The 22,618-nt window shown below is 34.1% G+C and overlaps 1 protein-coding gene across 2 annotated transcripts in view; it reads left to right on the forward strand.

Annotated features, from left to right (window-relative positions):
* Positions 1-10,534: 10,534 nt before the first annotated feature.
* The window catches only part of LOC149568254 (kihadalactone A synthase LFS-like), a 173,023-nt gene continuing 160,939 nt past the window's right edge, over positions 10,535-22,618 (forward strand). For both annotated transcript variants that reach the window (XR_016362531.1, XM_089821242.1), the window contains exons 1-2: positions 10,535-10,772; positions 10,847-11,042. Coding sequence is in view for 1 of the 2 variants with exons in the window: in XM_089821242.1 (XP_089677368.1) it covers positions 10,707-10,772; positions 10,847-11,042 (262 nt within the window). In the remaining variant the exon portion in view is untranslated. The remainder of the gene's footprint in view (positions 10,773-10,846; positions 11,043-22,618) is intronic.

Below are 22,618 nucleotides of genomic sequence, written 5' to 3' on the forward strand. Positions count from 1 at the left end.
ATACACAAGGAGTACAATGTGGAGGGGATCACAAGACAACTATAATGTTTTCTATACAAGCAAAGAAGATGACCACACAAAATCTCATAATATTGTTGTGACAATACCCTTTTGGCAGATAAGTTTTTTGGAATCTATCTGAAGGGTGTTGGAGAGCATATGATTTCATTAATCCTTACAACAGTACAGTAACAAATGTGGCAATTGTGAAAGAAAAAACCTAACTAAAGCTTGAGCACAACTATTGTTGGATTTTTGTACTGACCACAAACAAGAAAAGTTCTCAGTTTGCAGCAATACAATATGCAAGAGAAAGAAAATACAATAGTAATGCCAATATAGAAATAGAAGCAAATAACAAAAAAAAAAAAACCCATTTGGGTGTTTTCCTAAAACACTTGCAAATTCGGTCAAAGTGAGAAAGCCTCATTTGAGTTTCACAATAACTAGTTACAACACTAAATTCATGTTCCTGATCATAGTGATAGCAAACAAAACCCATGTCTTTTACTAGTGAGGGAAAAGATTCAAAAGCTCTAACCAATTTTCAAAGATAATTTTTGCTCCAACAATGTATTCTATGGTCGGCATGGTCGAATTGAGGAACAGAAAGTTCTCAGAAATAGACTCAGAAAGCATAAATACCAGCAAATAATCTCATGGAAAATACCTCTCAGATGAACAATGGTGACAAGTAGAACATGAAGCCGCAAGTAATCCAACTTTCAACAAATTAGCATAATGGCAGCTTCAAAGATCAACAAAACCTTTTAATGGTGGATCTTCCTTCAGAAAATTAACGAATATTCATGGTAGCACATCAAGAAATGCCTTAAAACCCTCATTCTCTTCACCGACCAAGACTCTTCATAAAGCGAATGCAGATGAAAATGATGCTTTTAGGGTATTTGATATATTATCCCCTTTTCACATTGCATTTCTCTTTGAAGTCCGTGGCTAGGTCATGAAATATATTTTGCATCTTTTTTGACAAAATGTATTTGAGTTGAATGTGAAGATTTAATTCTTGATGTCCTAAGGAGTTTTAAAAAATAATGTTACTTGTTATTTTGTATGACTATATTAAAGAAATAATGTTAAGATGATTAATTCTAATCATTTAATATTATTTTCTTAATTCTAAAATGCAAAATAACAAGAGCATTATTTATTTGTTTTCCTTTTGCATATATTTTAATGTGAAATAAAAATATTAAAATGACAATATTATAAGTCATTTAATATTTTATTTTTATTTTTTGCAAAAGGAATCAAATAAGTCATCTTGTATGTTCATGTCATGGTCTTTAAGACTGAAAATAGTTAGGAAACATATGCATGGAATATAGGAGGTCGGATTTTGACTTTGCTAAGTCAGTTTGGGGGTCTTTATGACCAGTTTGAGCATTTTGTGGACAATGGAAGGTGAGTCATAGGGTTCTTTATGACTGAGTGGAGATTTTTGAGTAGAAGACCATTATTTTAGAAGTTTCCAGCACCTCTTTTCCAGGCTATCTTTCTGCATGCGACCCAAGCAGTTGGGCATTGTACTTAATGAGTTTTCTAACTTAATTGGGGGAGAGTTCTGATTTCATGACTGAGTTTTGAGACATCTTTTGAGTCCTGAACTTTGTTATAGGGTCTGTAATTCAACATTTTGAAGAAATAATGCCAGTGATAGCAGTGTGATTATGCTTTATGAAGTAAATTGTTAAGCTCTTTTTCTTTCTACAAATTTTGTGTGTGTTTTTGAATGATTTGATAAGTTAACCTGTGAATGTTTACATTATTCCTTGTTTTCTGTCTCATTCCAACATCTTTTTGTGGAAAAGTAAGTCTTCTTGCAGGTTATGATATGTGTTTATAGGTGAAATTAGTCAAAGTGAGATAATAATTTATCCTCTTTTTGTAGTTTCAGTATCGAAACCTTATCATAAATCACTTGTGCAAGCCTTTACAAGAAAATGTGCTTTATTTGTATTTCATAGAACTATAATCCTCTTTGTTAAATGTGTGTTACGTCTTCATAGTAACTTCTGGTGTATCACCTCTTTTCTTAGTTTAAGCTTTAGGTTTATTTTCTGCACTCTCTTACCTTTTCCCTCAAGGTTTTTCATTAAGTTTTAGAGTGTTTCATTGAAAGATATAATAGGAGCCGGCCTAGAATCCGGAGGTTTTATTTCATTATCCAGTCTCACATAATGAAATGACTCCCATGTTGAGTAAGGATTATTGAACATTGCCAGTTCAGTAGGGTGCAAATCCTAAAACTTAACAATTCTCTCAAAAACAAGTGGGGTTAGGTCTAAGGGATCTTAAAGTGCAAGGGATTTCCATAGCCTCTAAAAGGATAATCAAGGCTTTAAATGGAAATGAACCCTAGAAGATTTTGATTAGAAACAATCCTGCCACGTCATATATCAAGAAAGGTAAACATTGGAAGAACATTTCATTACTTGACATAGTGTTTGGGGATTTTCAAATTAAAGTTTTTGGCTCTAATATATTTTCCACTATTTGGAAGGCATGGTGCTAGGTCACACCATTGATCTACTTAGATTGTTTTTGTGAAAATTCTTCTCATGGTTTGCTATATAGATCTACTTGGTGGGGCATTTATCTTGATGGTAAACCACTTGCATTAACTCAATGATGTTCTGTAAAAAGATGACATAATAATGGTATCTCCCTCACTCAAGATATAGTGATTGACAAGTGACTGGGGACTTGAAATGAAATCAATACTAAGTATAATATTCCTAATTCTCAGTCAAGAAAAAAAAAACAAACAAACAAGTATATACCCTTATCTCCAAAGTAGTGTGTTTTTTCTTTCTTGGTAAAATCATGAATTCTCACCAAGCACTTGATCAATGAAAATGGATAGATGGTAATGTTTTATGCGATTGTTCCAATAAGAAAATTTATATCATGCTTAAGCAAGATGTGGATATTAGCAAAAGTATTAATCAAGCCTGGGGCTTTAGCTGGCCAAACACTAGATGACACTTTATCTTTGAATTATTTTGGCACTCTCATGTTGAGCCTAAGCTTGCTTTAGATGGATCTTGCTCCTTATAAACTTGTTGTTGGGTCATTTCTTTCATTTGGTGGTCAATAACCAGTTTATTATTCTATGTGAAACTTTTGAACATCTTTTTAAAAAAATAAAATAAAATTTTAAATTTACTAGGAAGATATGGTTATTGTTTTTTGGACATCTCATTATTTGGAATACCAAAACTAGTCTTTCATTACATGAAATTCTTGTTGGCTTTATTGTGGAGTTTGCTTTAAAGTTACATATATTATGGTTTATTTTAATATCTGAAATCCTTTGGGTCATTTGGAAGAAGAGGAACAAGGAGATTTTTCAAAATAAAAAGCATAACCTTACCAAGTTTAATTTTAAATTTACACACTTCTAAATTTTGTCATAGGTCATGTTGGTGTTTTGAAACGTCACAGTTTCAAATTACCTTGATGAGAACAAAATACATCTAGGGGTAGCTACTTCCCATCTACAACATATCCTTTCAGACATCGGGCCAACTATAACGCTAGACCCTTCTTCTACTTCAGGCTCTACAAAACCTAGGTGGGTGGACCTATAGATTCTTCATATGGTACCAGTATTCAAAGCATAGATTGAATCTAAACAAAGCATATTAAACCCTCATATCTTCTATACTTATGAAAACATCATAGACATGAAATAGATAATAACATGACCTAAGAAATTGATAAGCTAAGTGAGGGCATCCTTTTAGCTCTTAAAGAGAAAGGGAAATAGATGATTATAATTTTGATTTTAGCAAATCTCCAAATATGCAACAATAAGAACAAGTTGATCTTGTAGCTGATCAATGCCTTATCCATTGGGCAATTCCACAAATCACACATATACATCTCTGATACCAGTGACATATTCCATACATTAATACCGGGGTTACCTATTTTCAATTTGAAATTTGATAGAGCTTCAAATCCTGACCATTACATGTTAGGGGCAACACTTCGCCATGTGTGTCAACCAAAAAAAAAGTTAACCATTTTTGGATCACGTACATGACTTGGGGCACTTAGAATCAAGTCGAGCATGACTCAAGATATCAGATCTATCCTTATCACTTTGTGAATTAGACATTGATGTTCATAAAGACCTCACTCTCATGAAGTATCCTTCTCAAACAACTAACAACCCTATCAAATACATCAAGCATTTACTTGGCCCTTTGTTCCAACAACAAAACATACAACATTAAGGGGATGCAAAAGGGTCTAAGTTCTTTGTTCCTAAACCTCAAAACATTGCAGATTATAAAGATAGGAGATGAAAATTAGAATGAAACTAAGAAGATTCTTGCTCATTTGTATTCATTTCTTTGAAACTATATATTCAAGATGCATGTAAACAATTCATAAAACCACTAAATAGATCAAAACTATCTATACTAGCTTAAATACTACTATTCATACAAGAGAGAAATATGCTGAAGAGAATGGTGGAATCACAGCTCTGGATCCAACAATGTGGTCTCAGAGAGAAACTGGAACCAACATGGTATCATAGCAATGAGAAATTTTCTCTAGAATTGGAACCCTAGTCTCACAATATTGAGAAAACTCAATATTGGAACCTTTACAACGAGAAAGAGAGAGATATAGGAAATGAATGTAATCTTGGATCTGATCTGGAAGCGACATGTCTCCACTTGAATCTTCATTCCTTGCTATTGCAATGCATCTCTAATCTTTCTACAACTAAAATCTAATATGATTCTCATCATTATTCTATAACAAACTAAAAATATCTCCTCTAACTAATGAGAAAACCTATTCTAAAAAGAACCATCAGATATGCATCTGAAATGTTGATAATCCTATGCAAAAACAAACACCAAAAAAATAATTTGGTTCTCTCTTGATTCCAATGATATATAATAGTCATATATCAACACATCAGAAATGCTTATAATCCTTATTTGAAAACTATGCCCCTAGACTGACGTCACAAGTCTACACTTGATTTTTCAAAAATTAAAATCTTTCTAAAGATTAAACTTTAGAAAAAGAGCCCTTTTGATTTAAAAATCAACCTCCTACACATAATTTTGAAGAAAAATATTTAAAAATTACTTTTACCACTTTTGAATGTTCCCTCTATTATTCATCCAAGTCAACTGAAGTTTGACTGTCTATGCCACATAGTAGCACACCATTGGTCAGGACCTGCCATGTCACATGTCACCTGGGTGAAATGTGGCACCCTTTGATTGGTCCATTGGTCACCTTACACATTGCCACATGGCAACTTCTCATTGGCCCTTTCGTGCATAGTCACTACGCCACGTCACTGCCACATCATCATTGACCGAGGCCCGCTACCATGTGTCAGTTAGGCACTTTCCTACATGCACAGTCAACAACTACCATGTTGCATGCAAGAATGCGCCTTTGTGACACCTATCCTACCATGCCATGTTGACACCTCAAAATGTGTGCCACATCTGAAGTATCTTTGCCATGTCACTCTTCCATTCATCCTTCCACTACCAAATGTCATATTTCAGTTGGTCGTATGTCCACATCATCAGATGACGTTAGCATTTTTCTTTGCATGTGTGTTCAAAATTTCCTCATTAACGGTACAATTGCACTGGGGACTACACAATTCTTTCCATACATCTTTAAGCCTAGACAACTTAAGACATTTAACATTTGACCAACTTTATATTTAAAAGGTTCAAAAGCATACCACACACTTGATGTGGGGTCAAATTTGGTTTCTTCTTTCCATAGTCGACTTGCAATGAAAATGCCTCTCAAATTTCTTCTATCACCAGACAATGCTATACGTATCTGCTAGTCATTTAATCCATGGTCTATGCTCTAGCCTCTCACATTTGTCTTTTATTGCATGCCCCTTTTTTTCTTATTAGCAGCAATCATAACATAAGAGAATAAAAAGGAGAAGTTGCCGACAGTAATTTTGTATGCTCTGCTTTCATTCATTGAAGCACAAGCATTTTTCCCCATTTGTCATGGGTGTTCGAAGGTGCCTTTGTTGTAGGGAGATTACAATATTTTCTGTAGACTCATTTACTTGAAATATACATTGAAATGAAAACTAAAACCTTACATTGAATTCAACAGTTTTTTTTCAAAATCAAACCAAACTATGAAACCTACACTTTGTTACTTGTATGTTGTCTATGTTTTGGGTTTAGATGTCGATTTATCTTGGAACCTTTGAGTCAGATTAATTTTAGGGTTTCCTGGACTTAGAGAGTACATTTGATATTTGGATTGATATCCTGTTTGAGACTTGAGACTATCTCCTTAGGGTGGTGGGAGTGGACCTTTTTGGGTCACCACGTCTGTTCATTGTTGCTATGGCTGGAGTTTCCTTGTTTGTATTTCCTTTCATTCCATTCTTGCATATTATGATGGATGTTTATCTTGATGATGGATAGTTATATCTTTATGATGAATGGTTTTTCTTATTGTATTGTACTTTGTTTCATGGATTAAAAAATGATGATGTAATCTATTTTAATAAATGTATATTCTTTTAGCCTTTCATACCCTGTGACATGTAGAGTGGATGATTTAGCATTCCAAATTTTATTGCCAAGTGGTATTTAGAACAAATATATGTTGAAAAATGAAGAGATTTAAAGTTATAATATGGCTACCTTTTGCAATTATAAAACAACATTTTCAATGAAGAGATTTATAGATATATGGCCACCTTTTGCAATAGGGAAGAAATGTGACAAAGGACTCTCCCACGCCTATTTCAAAGTCCTACACATGGCACATGATTCTGAAACAAGACTCCATCCTTTGAAGCAAATTTGGGGAAATAAATTACACAATTCATGTCCTTGTTTTGTGTCCCTTCTGCTCCTCAAACGTGTGGCTTCCATACAAATGATACATACTTTGCAGAGCCACAAATATTCCCTCCCAAGGGGTCTTTGTTAGTCGAGTAGATCTGAACACAACTCTTCAAATTTAGCCATTGTAAGGTTCTTCTGAATATGCTTAGGACCATTTGCACTTACCATTATGAATGGTAAACTAATGTTTGTTTGTGTTTTGACAGAACAATAGTCTTGTCTCTTTTAAAAAACTTGCAAGTAACTAGTCAACAATTCTCTTGTTGAAATCATCTCCTCCTACTACGCATCAAACATCTTTCATTTCTTTAGCTTGGTTTATAAAAGCCATACATTGAATTCTATTTAGAATAATGCCTTCCCCATCTCTTCATACTAACACTATAAGTCCTTCAACTGCTTGTTGATATAACCATTTTGTGTAGACAAACTTACACACAACCATGAGGAGCATTTATGAAATTTAGGAAATTGAAACAAACTCCATCCAACATGCTTCTATAATGAACACTTGAGTCCTTTTTCTGGACAAAACATGTAAGCATAACCTCTAAAATTTATGTCCTTCACTTGCCCTTCACGGTTTTTTTCTCTATGCAAGAATAAATTGCATATTTCATTCATTCTTTATCTTTCCCTTTATCTTACTTCACACATCCATTTGATCTCCACCAAGATGATATACCTATAATGAAACTTATAATGATCATAACTTATTATAACCACTCCAAAATATCTTTAATTCTCTGGAGTTCTATCAATGTGATGTGATTGGTCGGGCTCCAGAGTGGTCGGGCTAATTTTTTTTTTCATTTTCGAATAATTGACTTTCCAAACTATTCTGATGAACATTTGATATTGATAAAAGATCGAACTCGATCACTGAGCCATCATTTACAATTCATTTCACTCCTTATTTGCGAACTGCCAATTTCTTGCCAAGGGGTCCTTTGACCGGCCTTAAAAATTGACAAAAAAACCTAACTAAGCTTTGAAATCAGACACACTGATTCTTTGTTCAACAATCTCTTACCCTATCAAATCCCGCCTTATGACAACTTTGTGGTCAAAAGATATTGACCATCAAAATTGCTCTCTCAGAACTCCCTGCAAGAAAACATGATAGAAAACCATAAAATGCATTTGGTTTGGCTTCAAAAATAGGTCAAAATGACACTTGGGAGGACAAAAACTGGGACCTTGGCTCATTATCATGAGGAGAGTACAAATTTGGGATTTGGGCTTATGATGAATGACTAGGCGCATTTGACGAGCAGCCAAAGTGAGCTACTCAAATTTATAGAACTGCAAACACTAGCAGAAATTTTTTTTTTTTACAAATGGAATGGACCTGGAAAAGTGTGTAGACAGATTTGTCGAGACTTGCAAACTGACACACTTAAACAATTTTCAAAATAGAAAACAACAATACAATCCATTTGATCTCACCTATCACGGGTCTAGAGTAATGATTTCTCGAACAAGGGTACTAATCAATCTACACTTTATGACACCAGTAACACTTTACAAATTGCATATGGAATCACATTCAAAAACTGATCAAATGGATTCATCATAAGTTCAAATTAGAAACATAACAAGTCTCTAACATCTAGAATGCAATGCAAAAGGAATTATCTCATTTTGGTCAACTAGACCAAAGTTATAACAAGTCAAATAGGGCTTCCTAGAATTCCGAACAATTTACATAAGCACAACAACTATAAACAACTGACTTTGAGGGATTCAAAACCTAGTCAGAACATGTCAAAACGACTTGAAATCTAAAACATAGGTTGTTTGATATGCATACTAAACATTTCCAAAGTGGTGAGTCATAACACATAACCAAGTGCAAGATATTCAATTGCAAATGAGGTCTCTTATAGCTGTTTGACACTTGGGCAAAAATGCAGATTTGAACATTGCTCAAAATGAAACTTCACAGAATGACTCTGAATGACAATTTATCTTCATGGGACGAGTGGATATGCTGAATGCAAGGTGCTAGACATATTAAACACCTCTTAGGCCTCAAAAGGATAGCTGGGTACACATGCATTAAATGCGCTTTGAAGGGCTCAAAAGCTTGGAATGGTACTGAAATTGGGAAGACAATTTTGAGTCCTAACAGGTCATAACTACCATTAAAGTTTCAAGAGACAAATTTATCTCTCTTCTTAGGGATGGAGTTATGCTTATCTTCAAAAAAGACATCCAAGGTTATACTTTCTTAAAGGGCAACTAAAGAAGGATTGATTTTAAAGATAGACAGAAGTTGAACACTCAAGACTTAGCAAAACATGCTAGTACCAGAGCCAGATAGGAGGAAAATAGTAATGAGAATTCCATAATTGATGAAACTCACTTTGATGGATGGGACAATGTTGAAGACGTAATTCACAGTTATGATGTATGGGATTAAAATTGCAATTAGAACCCTCAAGTTTTTGAAAATTTTGTTAAAAATCTCTTAACAAACTTCTCTACTAGGTCTTATGCTAGTTCATAAAACACATTCGGGATGGGATTGTTGTTTGCCCTAAGCACTTACATAGATACTTGACACACACCCTATGTATCTCCCTTGGCTCCTTAAGGGTGGGCTCACATAGACTCCGGATCCAAGTCAATCACCATATTGCTAGAGAGGATAGGGTGTGCACACTTTGTACCTTAGCAAAGGCAGAATCTAAGACTCATTTTTTTTTAAGATGCCCCATATAATATGAGATTAGAGGGAGATTTTACTGTTGTTTAGAGATTGCAGATCCCTCTCGAATTTTTTCAGGTACATCGATCAGTGTTGCATTGCACTCTATCTCTGTGAGTCCTTGCAGCTTCGTGATCATACTTCACAACTTTCATTTCCCAGGAATCAGGCCCAGGCATAGCTTATTATGACCTTCTTCTCGCCCTTAACTCCAGTTCGGGGTGTGAAGCATCCATATAGTTTCCCTATTATGGGTCATTCCAGATTTGTTAGACCTCGCAAGGGGACCTCTTCGCCAGCGACACTCCTCTCGTAGCACTCAGCTTCATCATAGGGCCTTTAGTAGCCTTACTGATCAGTCACTGTTGGACTATGAGGATGGATACCTAATCTTTTTCGTGATGTCTCCTGCTTTCTTCTTCTTTTGTTGTGCTTGTTCTTTTGTGGACACCATTTGGTGCTCCATTTGTCTGCTATTTTCTTGGTGTAAGCTTCCATTCCCATAGACCCTCGTTGTGATCTTTTGTTGGACATTAATATTATTATCTATCTTATCTATGAAGTCATTTTGATTGAAGTCACCATGTATCCTTTTGAATGGTAGCCTTCCTTCGATTATAGTTGTTGATGAACAATCTTAATATTAAAAAAATCTTAATAAATTATATTCTAAAATTCCTAATGATTTTAGGATGTTTGTAGAATACTATTTTTTAAAAAGAACTATATTTAGTAAGAAGTTATTTTATTTATATATTTTAGAATTTCTCAAATTTTATTTATTTACTTTAGAATTATTTTATTTATTTATATTTATATTTTATAATTATTATTTTATATTTTCAAATTTTAATAATTTTTTTGGATCCACACGGCCTTGCTGTAATTACCGGCAGTCAATGGATTTATCCATGATCTAAAATCGTAGGCAATATAATATGGGGACTGTTGATATTTACAGTTTAAAGTTTGGTGACAATACATAGACAGCATCTCCAGCCACGAGTGCACCATTAAAATTTAGTAAAACAGGTACCCAAGCACAAATTACGCACGTTTCTCTCAGGAGTATGTGAAATAAGAGCAGCATGGCCTTGACGACCATAGACCTCTCCAGCCCCGACCTCACCAAGTCCGCATCTTTATTAAGACAGGTGTTTTATTGTTCATACTTTCGATTATCCATTTCATAATATTCCATGAATTGATATATTTGAGCTTGTCGCAGGCTTGCCTGGACAGCGGTTTTTTCTATTTGATAAATCATGGCGTCTCCCAAGAGCTTTTTGATGACCTATTCCATCAGTCCCGCAAGTTTTTCGAGCTTCCATTGGAAGAAAAGATGAAGGTATTCAGAGACCAGAATTTCAGAGGGTACACGCCGTTGGAGGACGAGAAGCTCGACCCTTCCAAACAGACTAAAGGTTTGTTGGTTGTCTAGCTTTCTATTAGGTACCAACTTGAGGCATTGATTGAGCGATTTAAGGCTAGAATTGTGTAGGAAACGGTTCAGTCAAATAAAGATTTACCGTTGAAGCTTGAACTTTTTAATTCAGGTATGTCTCCGACGTTTCCAAACAAATTGGACGCTTTCTTGGTAATTTCCCGCTTTCTTCTTTTCTAGTCTTTTGCATCTAACTATCTTTTTATTTTTCCAAACATATCTTTTAGGAACTCAGATTTTCTAGTGCATCCCGATTCAGAATATTATTTTAAGTTTGCCTACAAAACATGGAGGCAAGATATATGCGGATGCTCTATTTGGCAAACACGGCAGATGCATAGGGGCATTGAGACAGTGTATTAGGGTACTACGAGAAGAAATTTTCAGGTGAAGCTCAATTCTTGTTGTAGATTGCATGCCTGTTGAAAACTTTGAAAAGAAAGGCAAGATCACTTACTTGGAATTCTTTGAGTTCGACAACACGGAGTCCAATGTGTAGGGGGTGCTCGAAATAGAAGATAGCTGTGATTTCTTCACCGAGATTATAGAGATGAGCAGTAGCAATTCCATTGCTCAAGAATATATATTTTAAGATTTCGATACAATACTGTGAAAAATTGAAGAGCTGTTTTGAAGAATTCCTTTAAAATCAACTGTTCGCAAACAATTTCTCGAGAGCTTCTGAATGTCCTTTGGGTTTTGCAGAAACTATAGGGGCTTGAATATGGGCACGGAGCAGAACAACTGGAAGCTCCGGCCAACTTCACCGCCTGAGCAACCTCTGTAGGACAACTTTTGTCTACTCTATATTAAAGCTACTCTAAACTAACGTTCACAGGAACAGGGATAGGAGGCAAGGGCTCGCAAAAATGCATAAAAATTAAATGAGGCAGTGGGCTAGATAGAGAGCAGGAAACTCTGGAAAGAAAATCAGAAAACTCTAAAAAGCGCAATCCACATTGTGTGTAGTCATAAACTCATTTTATCTCGCAAAGGATGAAGAGTTATGGGGACCCTAATACATTATGTAATGTCCTTTTTTGGTAATGGAGTGTAATGATAAATAACTTTGATGAATTAAATATAATATAACTAAAATTTAATTAATTCCAATGAATGGTTGAAAGGCATGAAATGAAGATTTGCGACACCCTCAAACATGATTTCATTTGTTGAGAACATTCATGGATCATCATCACTGAATCAATCAACAATGGGAAATGAAAGAAACAATCGCTTCAAAAATAAGTTATTATTCTCAAAGGCAGTTATGAAGGGTGGTGACTCATTTCTTGTAAAGGGTGGCGACTCCCTCAAGAAATAGATATAAGGGGGAATCATTTCATTGAAAGAATTATGGAATAAATCATCAGTTCATAAAGGAAACAAGAATTCAATCAAACAATTAGATATAGAACATTATGTGACTTTGCGAGTAAATTAAATTATGCTTTCAAGAGAAGTGATGGTGTGAGCAAGGGTGTGACTCTTACATTAGGAATGTGTCTGCATGTGTGAAGACCATTCCAAACAAACATCAATATATTATCATCCTTTAGTGTATCAAGAAATCAAGCAATCTATCAATAAGCAAACATCAAATCAACATAGTAGATAAACACACATAAAAACTTGTTTTACTTAATCAAAAAACATAGTAGATAAACACACAATCAAATTATCATCAGTAATCAATTCATCTTGAACTCAACAAATCAATTGGAGCATAAATCACCCTAGAAACTGTAGTCATCATATAGATCTCATACATGGGATCTTTAGGGGCACATATACATGAAGCAACTACAAGGATTCATCTATAATTCTTTGTTGATTTAACCAATGATCTGAATGGATTGATTCCATGTGATTAATTATTGAACCCACACAGTCATGATCAAGTCAAAGAAATTTGAATAGAAAAATTAATCTAGACATATGAATAGTTGCAGTATAAAGCTACAAAGAAATAGAGTTGGAAAAGCATATTGGCCTTATACATGTGTGCGTAAGTTTCTTAGATTCTTATGTGGGTGTAGCACATCTACAACAAGTACATGCCTCCAAATTTGGAATGCAAAAATGAACGTATTGTGTTTTGGTCACTTATGACTATAAAATTTCCTTTCGGGTTCCAACAAGCTCTATTGCTTATTAGTATGAAGGAGTAGTTTGGAAGGGGAAGAGGAAATCCCAATTGTCTATTGTAGCATTGTTCTCCATATGTTGTATCAATCGTTCTAGATTGGGGGAAGAGAGAACAGTTGTGTTACATCATCCATTTTACGAGTAAAACATGTTGTAAGCCATTTATGTGAAGAGGGAATGTTGATGAAATAGCATCAGTCGGATTATGTCTGATCGATATATATGCATGTACACACACAACACACCTACATACATACATAATGCTAATATCTCATTATATCAAGATCCAAACTGATCTAATGTTTATTAAACAATCAAATCTGCATATGTATTGTCATCCGATTATGCATATAAGTACGCACACACACACACACACACCCCTACATACATACATAATGATAATACCTCATCATGTCAAGATCCAAACTGATCGAATGTCTATTAAACACTCAAATCTGCATATATATTGTCACCTGATTATGCATATAAGTGAATTGTTGTGCAACTCTGCTGTGGCTTGTAAATAACCATCGTGAAAGAGCACGCAGTAATAAAACGTCATATGCTAAGGTGAATCGGTGTATTGGTTACGAGTCATAGCCACGCAGTGAGGGCCACATAGAGTCATGCCCCTATGTGGGGTATGACTATTCAAACATATATTAATATTATAACCGATCACTGCTGGAAACATATCAATACCACAGACATATTACTACCAGCAGTTAATCGATTCAGACCTGCAGCAAATACAAGGTTAAGTTATTTTAATATATTACACAGATAACAATATATATCAGAGATATTAATATAATTGCAGAACTGTACAAAAGGTTCATATCAAGTATTTCATGTTCATCAATATCAGCATTATTAGTTGCTCAGTTTAGATTAAACAAATATACAGTTGGACTCTATTTCAGATCTAAATTCCTTAACATGGTATTAGAGCCTAACTGATAGAGTTCAAACAAGATAATGAATTTACCATTCAAACTTAAGACTTACACAAAATCTATTCAAAAGTGCAGCCATGGTGAACGGTGTCAGACTTGAGGACAGACTTGAAGGTGCATCAAAATTTGTATTATGGAGAATTTGAGTAATGATCATTCGTCAAGAACTTGAATTAGAATCATATGTGGAAGAAAACAATACCATGTTAGACACTGAACCAGATAAAATTATATAGAAAAAGGCATAACAATAAAACCATGAAAACTATTATAGGTGTCGTAAAGGATCATATATTACCAACAATATCAAAATTGAAAACCGCCTATGATATGTTCATGACTATTCGAAACACATGAAATGAATAATACAAGCAGGTTTTTGACTTTGGAACAACAACTTCTTTATGTCAAGATGAATAAAGGGGAAACAAATGCATCATATTTTATGAGAATTTTGAAATTAAAAGATCAACTTTCAACTATTGGAAATCATCTAGACGAAAATGAATTATCCTTGATAGCACTTAAAGGGTTACCGACTTCTTGGGAATCCTTTATCCAAGGGATCAGTGCATGATTTGAACTACCTAAATTTGATCTTCTTAAGAATGATTGCACTCAAGAAGAATCAAGATTAATTACAAGAGGGATTAGTCCAAATAAAGAGGGAAAATACAAGCCTTTTATGCAAACACAAACAATAACGGAAAGAAAATAAATCTCAAACGAAAGAGGGGGAAGAATAATCAAACCTACAAGAGGAGAGATATGTCTAAAATACAATACTACAAGTGTAAAAAATTTGAACACACTCACATTTACTGCCCGGAAAGAAACAAAACTCATGCCTCTTTAGCTGAAGTCAAGGAAACTGAAAATTCACTATTCTTTTTAGCCTTATCAAGTGAACTAAACACTAACAAGGATAATTGATAGTGGAGCATCTCAATATATAACTGGATTCAGAGATTAGTTTGAAACCTTTGAAGGACACTCAACTGAAGAAATTAAAATAGGGGATAACTCCACCTATTCGGTGAAGGAATTGAGGCATGTTTAATACAATTGAAAACTGGAGTTACCTTGCAACTAAGAGATGTATTATTTGTACTAGGGATTAAGAGGAATTTGGTCTCCATTTTTGGCCTAGTAGATCAAGGATATGGTGTTACATTTTAGGAAGATAAAGTTCTATCTTGGCCTAAGAATTCTAACATTAAGAATGCAATCACTATAGGATTTAGAGATGAAAGTTTATATAAACTTCCTAATACTCAAAAACTAACATTAAATCATGAAGTTTCTAAAATAAATGAAATTTGGTACATAAGGTCAGGTCACCTTCATTTTTGTGCCCTACCCTCTAGAAAAGATTGTGACAGACTTACCTAATCTAAAATTTAAACATGTCGGAGCATGCAAGGGATGTGCCTTAGGGAAACTCCAAGGGATCTTTTACACGTAGTGAACGTAAATTAAAAATTGTATTTGAACTTATTTGCATTAATTTGTGTGGTCCAATGTCAGTACCCTCCTTAGGGGGGATTTTGTTTTACGTTATTTTTGTTGATGATGACTGTAATGGCCCCAATTTTAGCAGGTTCCTGTAGTTGGCCAAGTCAGTTCACCATCGCGACCCTTGTGAGCTGACAGTAGGATTTGAGGGTCTTAGTTGTGTGGTTATAGGCTTTCCAGCAGCCTATGGTGTGTTTTGGCTTCGTTTGAGGGACTTACTATTTATAGGAAGTCAATCTGTTGGTTCCGATAAGCTCAATTGAGTTAGAGGAGTTGGAGGATGCTCTTAGTTTTTATTTCAGGCTTCTGGTTTGGGCTCCAAGAATTTGGTTTTTATTTATAGTAAGTCACCCCGTCAGGGTCATTCATTGTCTTTCATCATTAGGATCACTTTAGTGTTGTCAGATTTCGATTCTAATGCTTCTTCAATTGTTTTCGCAAGATAGGTGAATTATTATTATTATTCATCTAAATATGCTAAGGTTGCTATTTTTGTTAGTGTTGTTGGTTTGTCACCTCAGTATTATAGCTCGTTGGAATCGGGACGAAAAGTTTTAAGTCGTGGGAACAAGAAATAGTGGCCTTACATGTCAGAATTTGAAGTTATGGTGGAAAAAGCCATTTCCAGAGAAAAAAACAATTAATAAATTAGTTTATAATGACACTTTATTATGTTTTAATGTTGTGTGTGGGAAGCTTCTTAAGTGAAGTTTATTTGGAAAACTTTGTGCCATTTGGAGATTATAAATATGAGCCCATTTGATGAGTAAAACATCCGATTATTTGTTTATCTCTTTGCTTGTTGTCTTTGTGACAATTAAGTCAGTGGTTTTGTACCCTTGCTGAAGTATAAGGGTTAGATTCTGAGTTTATCTTGCAATTTGCTGCTGAAGTAAAGCAAATTGTGATTGCTTATCTACTATTATTGAGAAGTTGATTGAACAAGTGTTGAAGATTGGATTCTGGAAAGCGAATTGAAGGCTGAATTATTAATTTTATGCTTCTACGTCCTGGTTGGGAGTTCAATTTGAATGTTACAGGGCTGTCATTTCACTATAGGGCAGCAGTTTATCAATTGCAAGGTCATGTTCACTTAAGGAGGGTTTGTGTGACATTTCTGAGGGGTCATGTTACAATTTTCAAGAGCTGCGTTCAATTCATATGGCCTGTGATATATATTATTGGGGCTGCTGTAGATTCACATTGGACTGCAAATTAAAAGTCAAAGCCAATCTATATTTCTAGGTTCTTGGCATTTTAAATATTATTGTTGCTACTATTTGTTTGAAACATTGTTGGTAATGAATTAAAGCTAGAGCAAATCGTTTGTTTTTTATAATTATATAATTGCACAGTTCATAGGGCAAAATTATGAATTAGTGTTGGCATTCATACAAACTTCTTAGTATTAAATGGATCTGAAATTGTAAGTGCCCAATTGCATTCTCTAGTGTAATTTTGAAAATCGGATTATCAAATTTGCAACAATAACAGTAAAGATTGTCAAATGTTTGACAAAATGTTAGACTATTGATTAGCAAAAGAGAATTGATGATTGTTAAGGATATAGCCAGCTGGGGTTTTTACAATTACTCCAGAAAAACTTGGATTTATTTTCTAAAGCTTAAAGAGTCAAACAAAGTATAATTGAAATTTAAAGAGTTTAAAGCATTAGTCAAAAATCAAACTAGAAAGAAAATTAAGATTGTGTGAGTGAATACATTTTCGAAAACTTTAAAGAATTTTGCACTTTTGTTGGGATTAAGAGGGAGTATACGATACTTTATAATCCACAACAGATTGGAATAGCAGGAAGAAAAAACAAAACCGTTATTGAAGCTGCTAAAGACATGATGCACGATCAAAATCTTCACACAACATTTTGGGTTGAAGCCTCAAATGTAGTAATGTACATTTAAAACAGATGGCCTCATTCAATTCTAGAGAATATAACACCCGAAGAAGCCTTCACAGGAAACAAACCAAACTTAAGTCACTTAAGAATCTTTGGTTGCCCTATATATATTCATGTTCCCAAAGAGAAAAGGTTTAAACTAGAACCCTCACGAAAGAAAGGTATATTTTTTTGGTATAGTGAGTCTTCTAGAGCCTATAGAGTATATATTCCAGGACAAAGAACAATTGAAATCAACGGAGATGTTAAATTTGAAGATGTTGCATATAAGATTTCTAAAAATATTGAAGAACCAAATGATGAATCAAACAAAAAATTAGATGAAAACATTACTCTTGAGATTCAATGGGAGATTTATTCAGAAGATCATGGACCCATACAATCTAATTATGAAAATCTTGAGATTCCAGCCAACAGGAAAATACCACTATGGGCAAAGAAGATGATCGAAGAAAATAATGTAGCCCTTGAAGAAATCTTTAGAGGAAGCAAGAAAACAAGAAGTCACTCATGCTATTTTGCACTTATAAGTGAGCTCATCAAATCTGAACCATCAAATGTTGAAGAAGCCTTAACATGCCAAGCCTAGAAAGATGCCATGATTGAGAAATACCAGTCTATCTTGAAAAAATGATGTCTGGGACATAGTACCTAGATCTGAGGATAAATCAATTTTCTCCTCTAAATGACTATTCAAAATTAAACATGCACCAGATAGAAGTATTGAAAAACACAAGACCAGTTTTTTTGCCAAAGGGTTCTCGCAGAAGGATGAAATTGACTATGAAGAAACATTCACTCATGTTGCACGATAAACCTTCGTAAGAACTGTAGTTTCCACTGCTGCATCAAAAGGATGAAAGATACATCAAATGGACGTAAAGACTGCATTCTTAAATGGTGTTATTGATGAAAGTATATCTAGAGCAACCAGAAGGTTTTGTCATTCATGACAAGAACTTCCATGTGTATAAATTGAAGAAAACTCTCTATGGCCTTAAGCAAGCCCCCAAGGCATGGTATGAAAGGTTAGGCAGCTACCTTACCAAACTAGAGTACTCCAAAAATGAGGAAGATCCAAATATATACTTCAAAGTATTAGATGGTGACATGTTAATACTTGTTCTCCATGTTGATGATTTACTAATAACAAGGGAAGATCATCTCATTACAAAATGTAAACAAGACCTTGTGTTTGAATTTGATATGAAAGACCTGGGTCTCCTACACTATTTTTTGGGACTAGACGTGTGGCAAAAAGAGAACCATAATTTTCTAAATCAAGGCAAATATACTATTGACATTTTGAACAAATTTGGAATGATGGACTATAAACCCTTATCTGCACCAATGAAGGCAAACCTTCACAAGCTTAGAAGTGATGCATTTGAATCCGAATCTACAAATCCCATAGACTGTAGGCAAATAATTGGTTCATTAATATATTTGGTGAATACTTGTCCTGACATACATGCTACAAATGCATTAAGCCAATTTATGTGTTAACCCAAGAAAAATCACCTCATGGCAGCAAAACACTTTTTGAGATACTTGCGTGGAACCATTAGGTCTAAAGTATGACAATGTTGAAATACAACTTCAAGAGTATTCAGATTCAGACTGGGCCAACAATTTTATTAATTGTAAAAGCACTACGGGATGTTGTTTTAATCTAGGATCTGCAATAATATCTTGCTTCAGTAGAAAGCAATCTGTAGTTGCACAAAGTTCTATTGAAGCAGAATACATAGCAGCCTCTATGGGAGCTCGAGACGAAGTTTGGTTAAGGAAGCTACTGGTTGGATTATTTGGAAGATCATTTAACCCTACAGTTTTACTCCGTGACAATCAAAGTTGCTTAAAACTATCAATAAATCCAGTTTTTCGCAATAGATCAAAGCACATCGAGATTCCCTATCACTACATCAGGGATATGATGGATAGAAATGTCATCAAGTTGGTATACATCAACACTGATGAGCAACCAACGATATATTTACCAAACCTCTTTCAAAACTAAAAGTGGAGCACTTTAGAGGTAAACTTGGTATGGTTTTAATGTAAATGCAATTGTAATTCTTGAGATTGAGTCTCAATTATGTTCACATTTAATATTCATTTATATTATTTAAATGTTATGTGAGGTACTATTATGGATAATGTCATGAAAGGGGACTATCTTAAATTGATGTAATTGCGAGGTTGCTATTGTAAGGTGATGACTTTAACAATGTTTTGACTTGTTATCATGATGGACTACATTAAGTTGCTGTCACCGAGATCATGATAACAAACATGTCATGATGGACTACATTACGTTGTTGTCCTGAATATCATGACATCCTGATTACTTTTCATGATGGACTACATTAAGTTGCTGTCTCGGAGTGAGTTAGAGATCGTGATTGTTATCTGATAGACTACATTCAGTTGCTGTCCCGGAATGAGCCAAATATTAGATAACACATATCCTTCTAGGATATAACATATTCTTTTGGTAGGCATCAGAAACCTAATGCTAGTGCACATACCATAAGAATGTGCAATTGGCAAGTTATCATATGAGTGATATTACATATTACAGATTACCATTTTGTGACATGGTTGCATTGTTTAAATTCTCCCTCACTAAGAGGGAGTGTTGATGAAATAGCATCAGTCGGATTATATCTGATTGACATAATTATACATACATACATATACACACACACATATACATAATAATAATAATAATAATAATATCTGATTATGTCAAGATTTCCAAACTGATCGAATGTTTATTAAACACTCAAATCTGCATATGTATTGTCCCCCGATTATGCTTATAAGTGAATCAACATCCAACTCTGTCGTGGCTTGTAAATAACCATCGCGAGAGAGCACATAATTATCGGCAGTAATAAAACGTTATATGTCAAGATGAATCGGTGTATCGATTATGAGTCATAGCTACATAGTGACATAACCCTATGTGGTGACATGACCCTACGTGGCCCAAGCCACATAGAGTCATGTCCCTACATGGAGTATGACTATTCAAACATATATTTATATTATAACCGATCACTACTGGAAACATATCAATACCACAAACATATTACTACCAGCAGTTGATCAATTCAGACCTGCAGCAAATACAAGGTTAAGTTAGTATAATATATTACACATATAACAATATATATCAGAGATATTTATATAATTGCAGAACTGTACAAAAAAGGTTCATATCAAGTATTTCATATTCATCAATATCAGCATTGTCAGTTGCTCAGTTTGAATTAAACAAATACACAGTTGGACTCTATCTCAAATCTAAATTCCTTCACAGGGAAAAGTTTAGCTTGTTTAACATGTTGTCAGCCATGTATGTGAAGAGGGAAAAGTTTAGTCTGAAGTGCATCTTCATGTTAATGTTATTGTAGCTATGGTCGGACTCCTTCAGGTCGACATAGATAACATAAAGGTTGTTATAATATAATTATTGTGATATATTATATTATATTGATATTATAATTACTATTTTGTTTTATTATAATTATCATATAATTATTATCATATTGATAATATAATTATTATTTGTTTTATCATAATTATCATATTGATAATATAATTATTATTTTGTTTTATAATTTAATTATTTATGAATTGTATAAATTTATAAATAATTAACTATAAGAGATAATTATTATAATAATATAATATAATTAAAAGAGCCACATGTGAATAGTGTTGACCCTTGGTGGACGGGCACCCCTGATAAGCTTAGTTATTGGTTCAAGTTTGAATAACCGGTGTGCTATTATGGTGAAATTTTGGAAAGGGGTTTGGGTTTGTTTTGATTTGTTTGTGCAAAACATGTACACATGCACACACACACATATATATGTGAAGCATAGAAGCATAAGTTAAAATTAGAATGTCACATAGTATCATAAAATCATATGATTTAATCATTTAAAGAAGAAATGCACCATTGGCATAAACTTTAAACTTGTAATCTGTAATGGCCCTCCTCAAATCTTCTCTCAAAAATGCTGATGAAAGCTCAAGGAATTTCATCAAACAATTCACATGCAAGGGATGTATGACTGATATAGTATTTCAGCTGGCTTTAAATGACTCTTTTTTCAATTTGCATCAGTGAGAATCTTGTGCTAGAAGACTCCAAATGGACTACACAATGGCCTAACATGAGTGTGCTATTAATTTTGACAATATTCAGTGCATATATATGATCTAAGCATGAGAAATGAACACCTACAGCCAACTGGCATTTTTACAAACAGTTGGTATGCAAACTAACTAGCTGATAAATAATGATATTGAATTGCTTAAATGACACCAGCAACTATTATCTTCTTAATTTGCAATGAAATTTCTAATACAATGTTCATGAAATATGGCCAAGACTTTTGGCATTTACATGGATTACAAAATGATAATGCTGGTATAATGCACACTTACAACTAAAACTTATAACACCTAAAAAAACAATACTAATAAAGGAACCTGGTTGTAGATGGCTGTAATAATTTTCTTCAATGCTGCCCCTTTTGCTTTGCTTTTTCCGATTTGCTTTTTTGAACTGCTTTTTCGGATCTGCTTTTTGAATTGCTTTTTCGGACTGCTTTTTTTTGTTCCGCTTTTTCGGACTTCTTTTTCGTATCTGCTTTTTCGGTTCCGCTTTTTCGTATCTGCTTTTTCGAACTGCTACCCTGTTGAATCTCAAGACCATATCTTTCAATGGCGTCAAGATTTCCAGCTTGAAGGAATTTCGTCCTTCAAACTATTGAGACATAATCTCCAAAAAATTTCCCAATTTCTTTGATATTTCCAAGTATGCATAAAAGAAGCTCTTCCATTTCTTTTATAGTGTTCTCACAAGAGCTCCATCTTTCGTATTCTCAATGTGGGATAAAACATAACTCCCTTTATGTAACTTATGTCTCCAATGTGTTATAAAATAAAGGGGACTCTTTTAATTTAAATATTTTCCACAAACTATAGTTTATGCATTAATAA

Source organism: Cupressus sempervirens, chromosome 3, assembly GCF_028749045.1.
Source record: "Cupressus sempervirens isolate cs-2001-9-10 chromosome 3, ASM2874904v1, whole genome shotgun sequence".
NCBI lineage: Eukaryota > Viridiplantae > Streptophyta > Pinopsida > Cupressales > Cupressaceae > Cupressus > Cupressus sempervirens.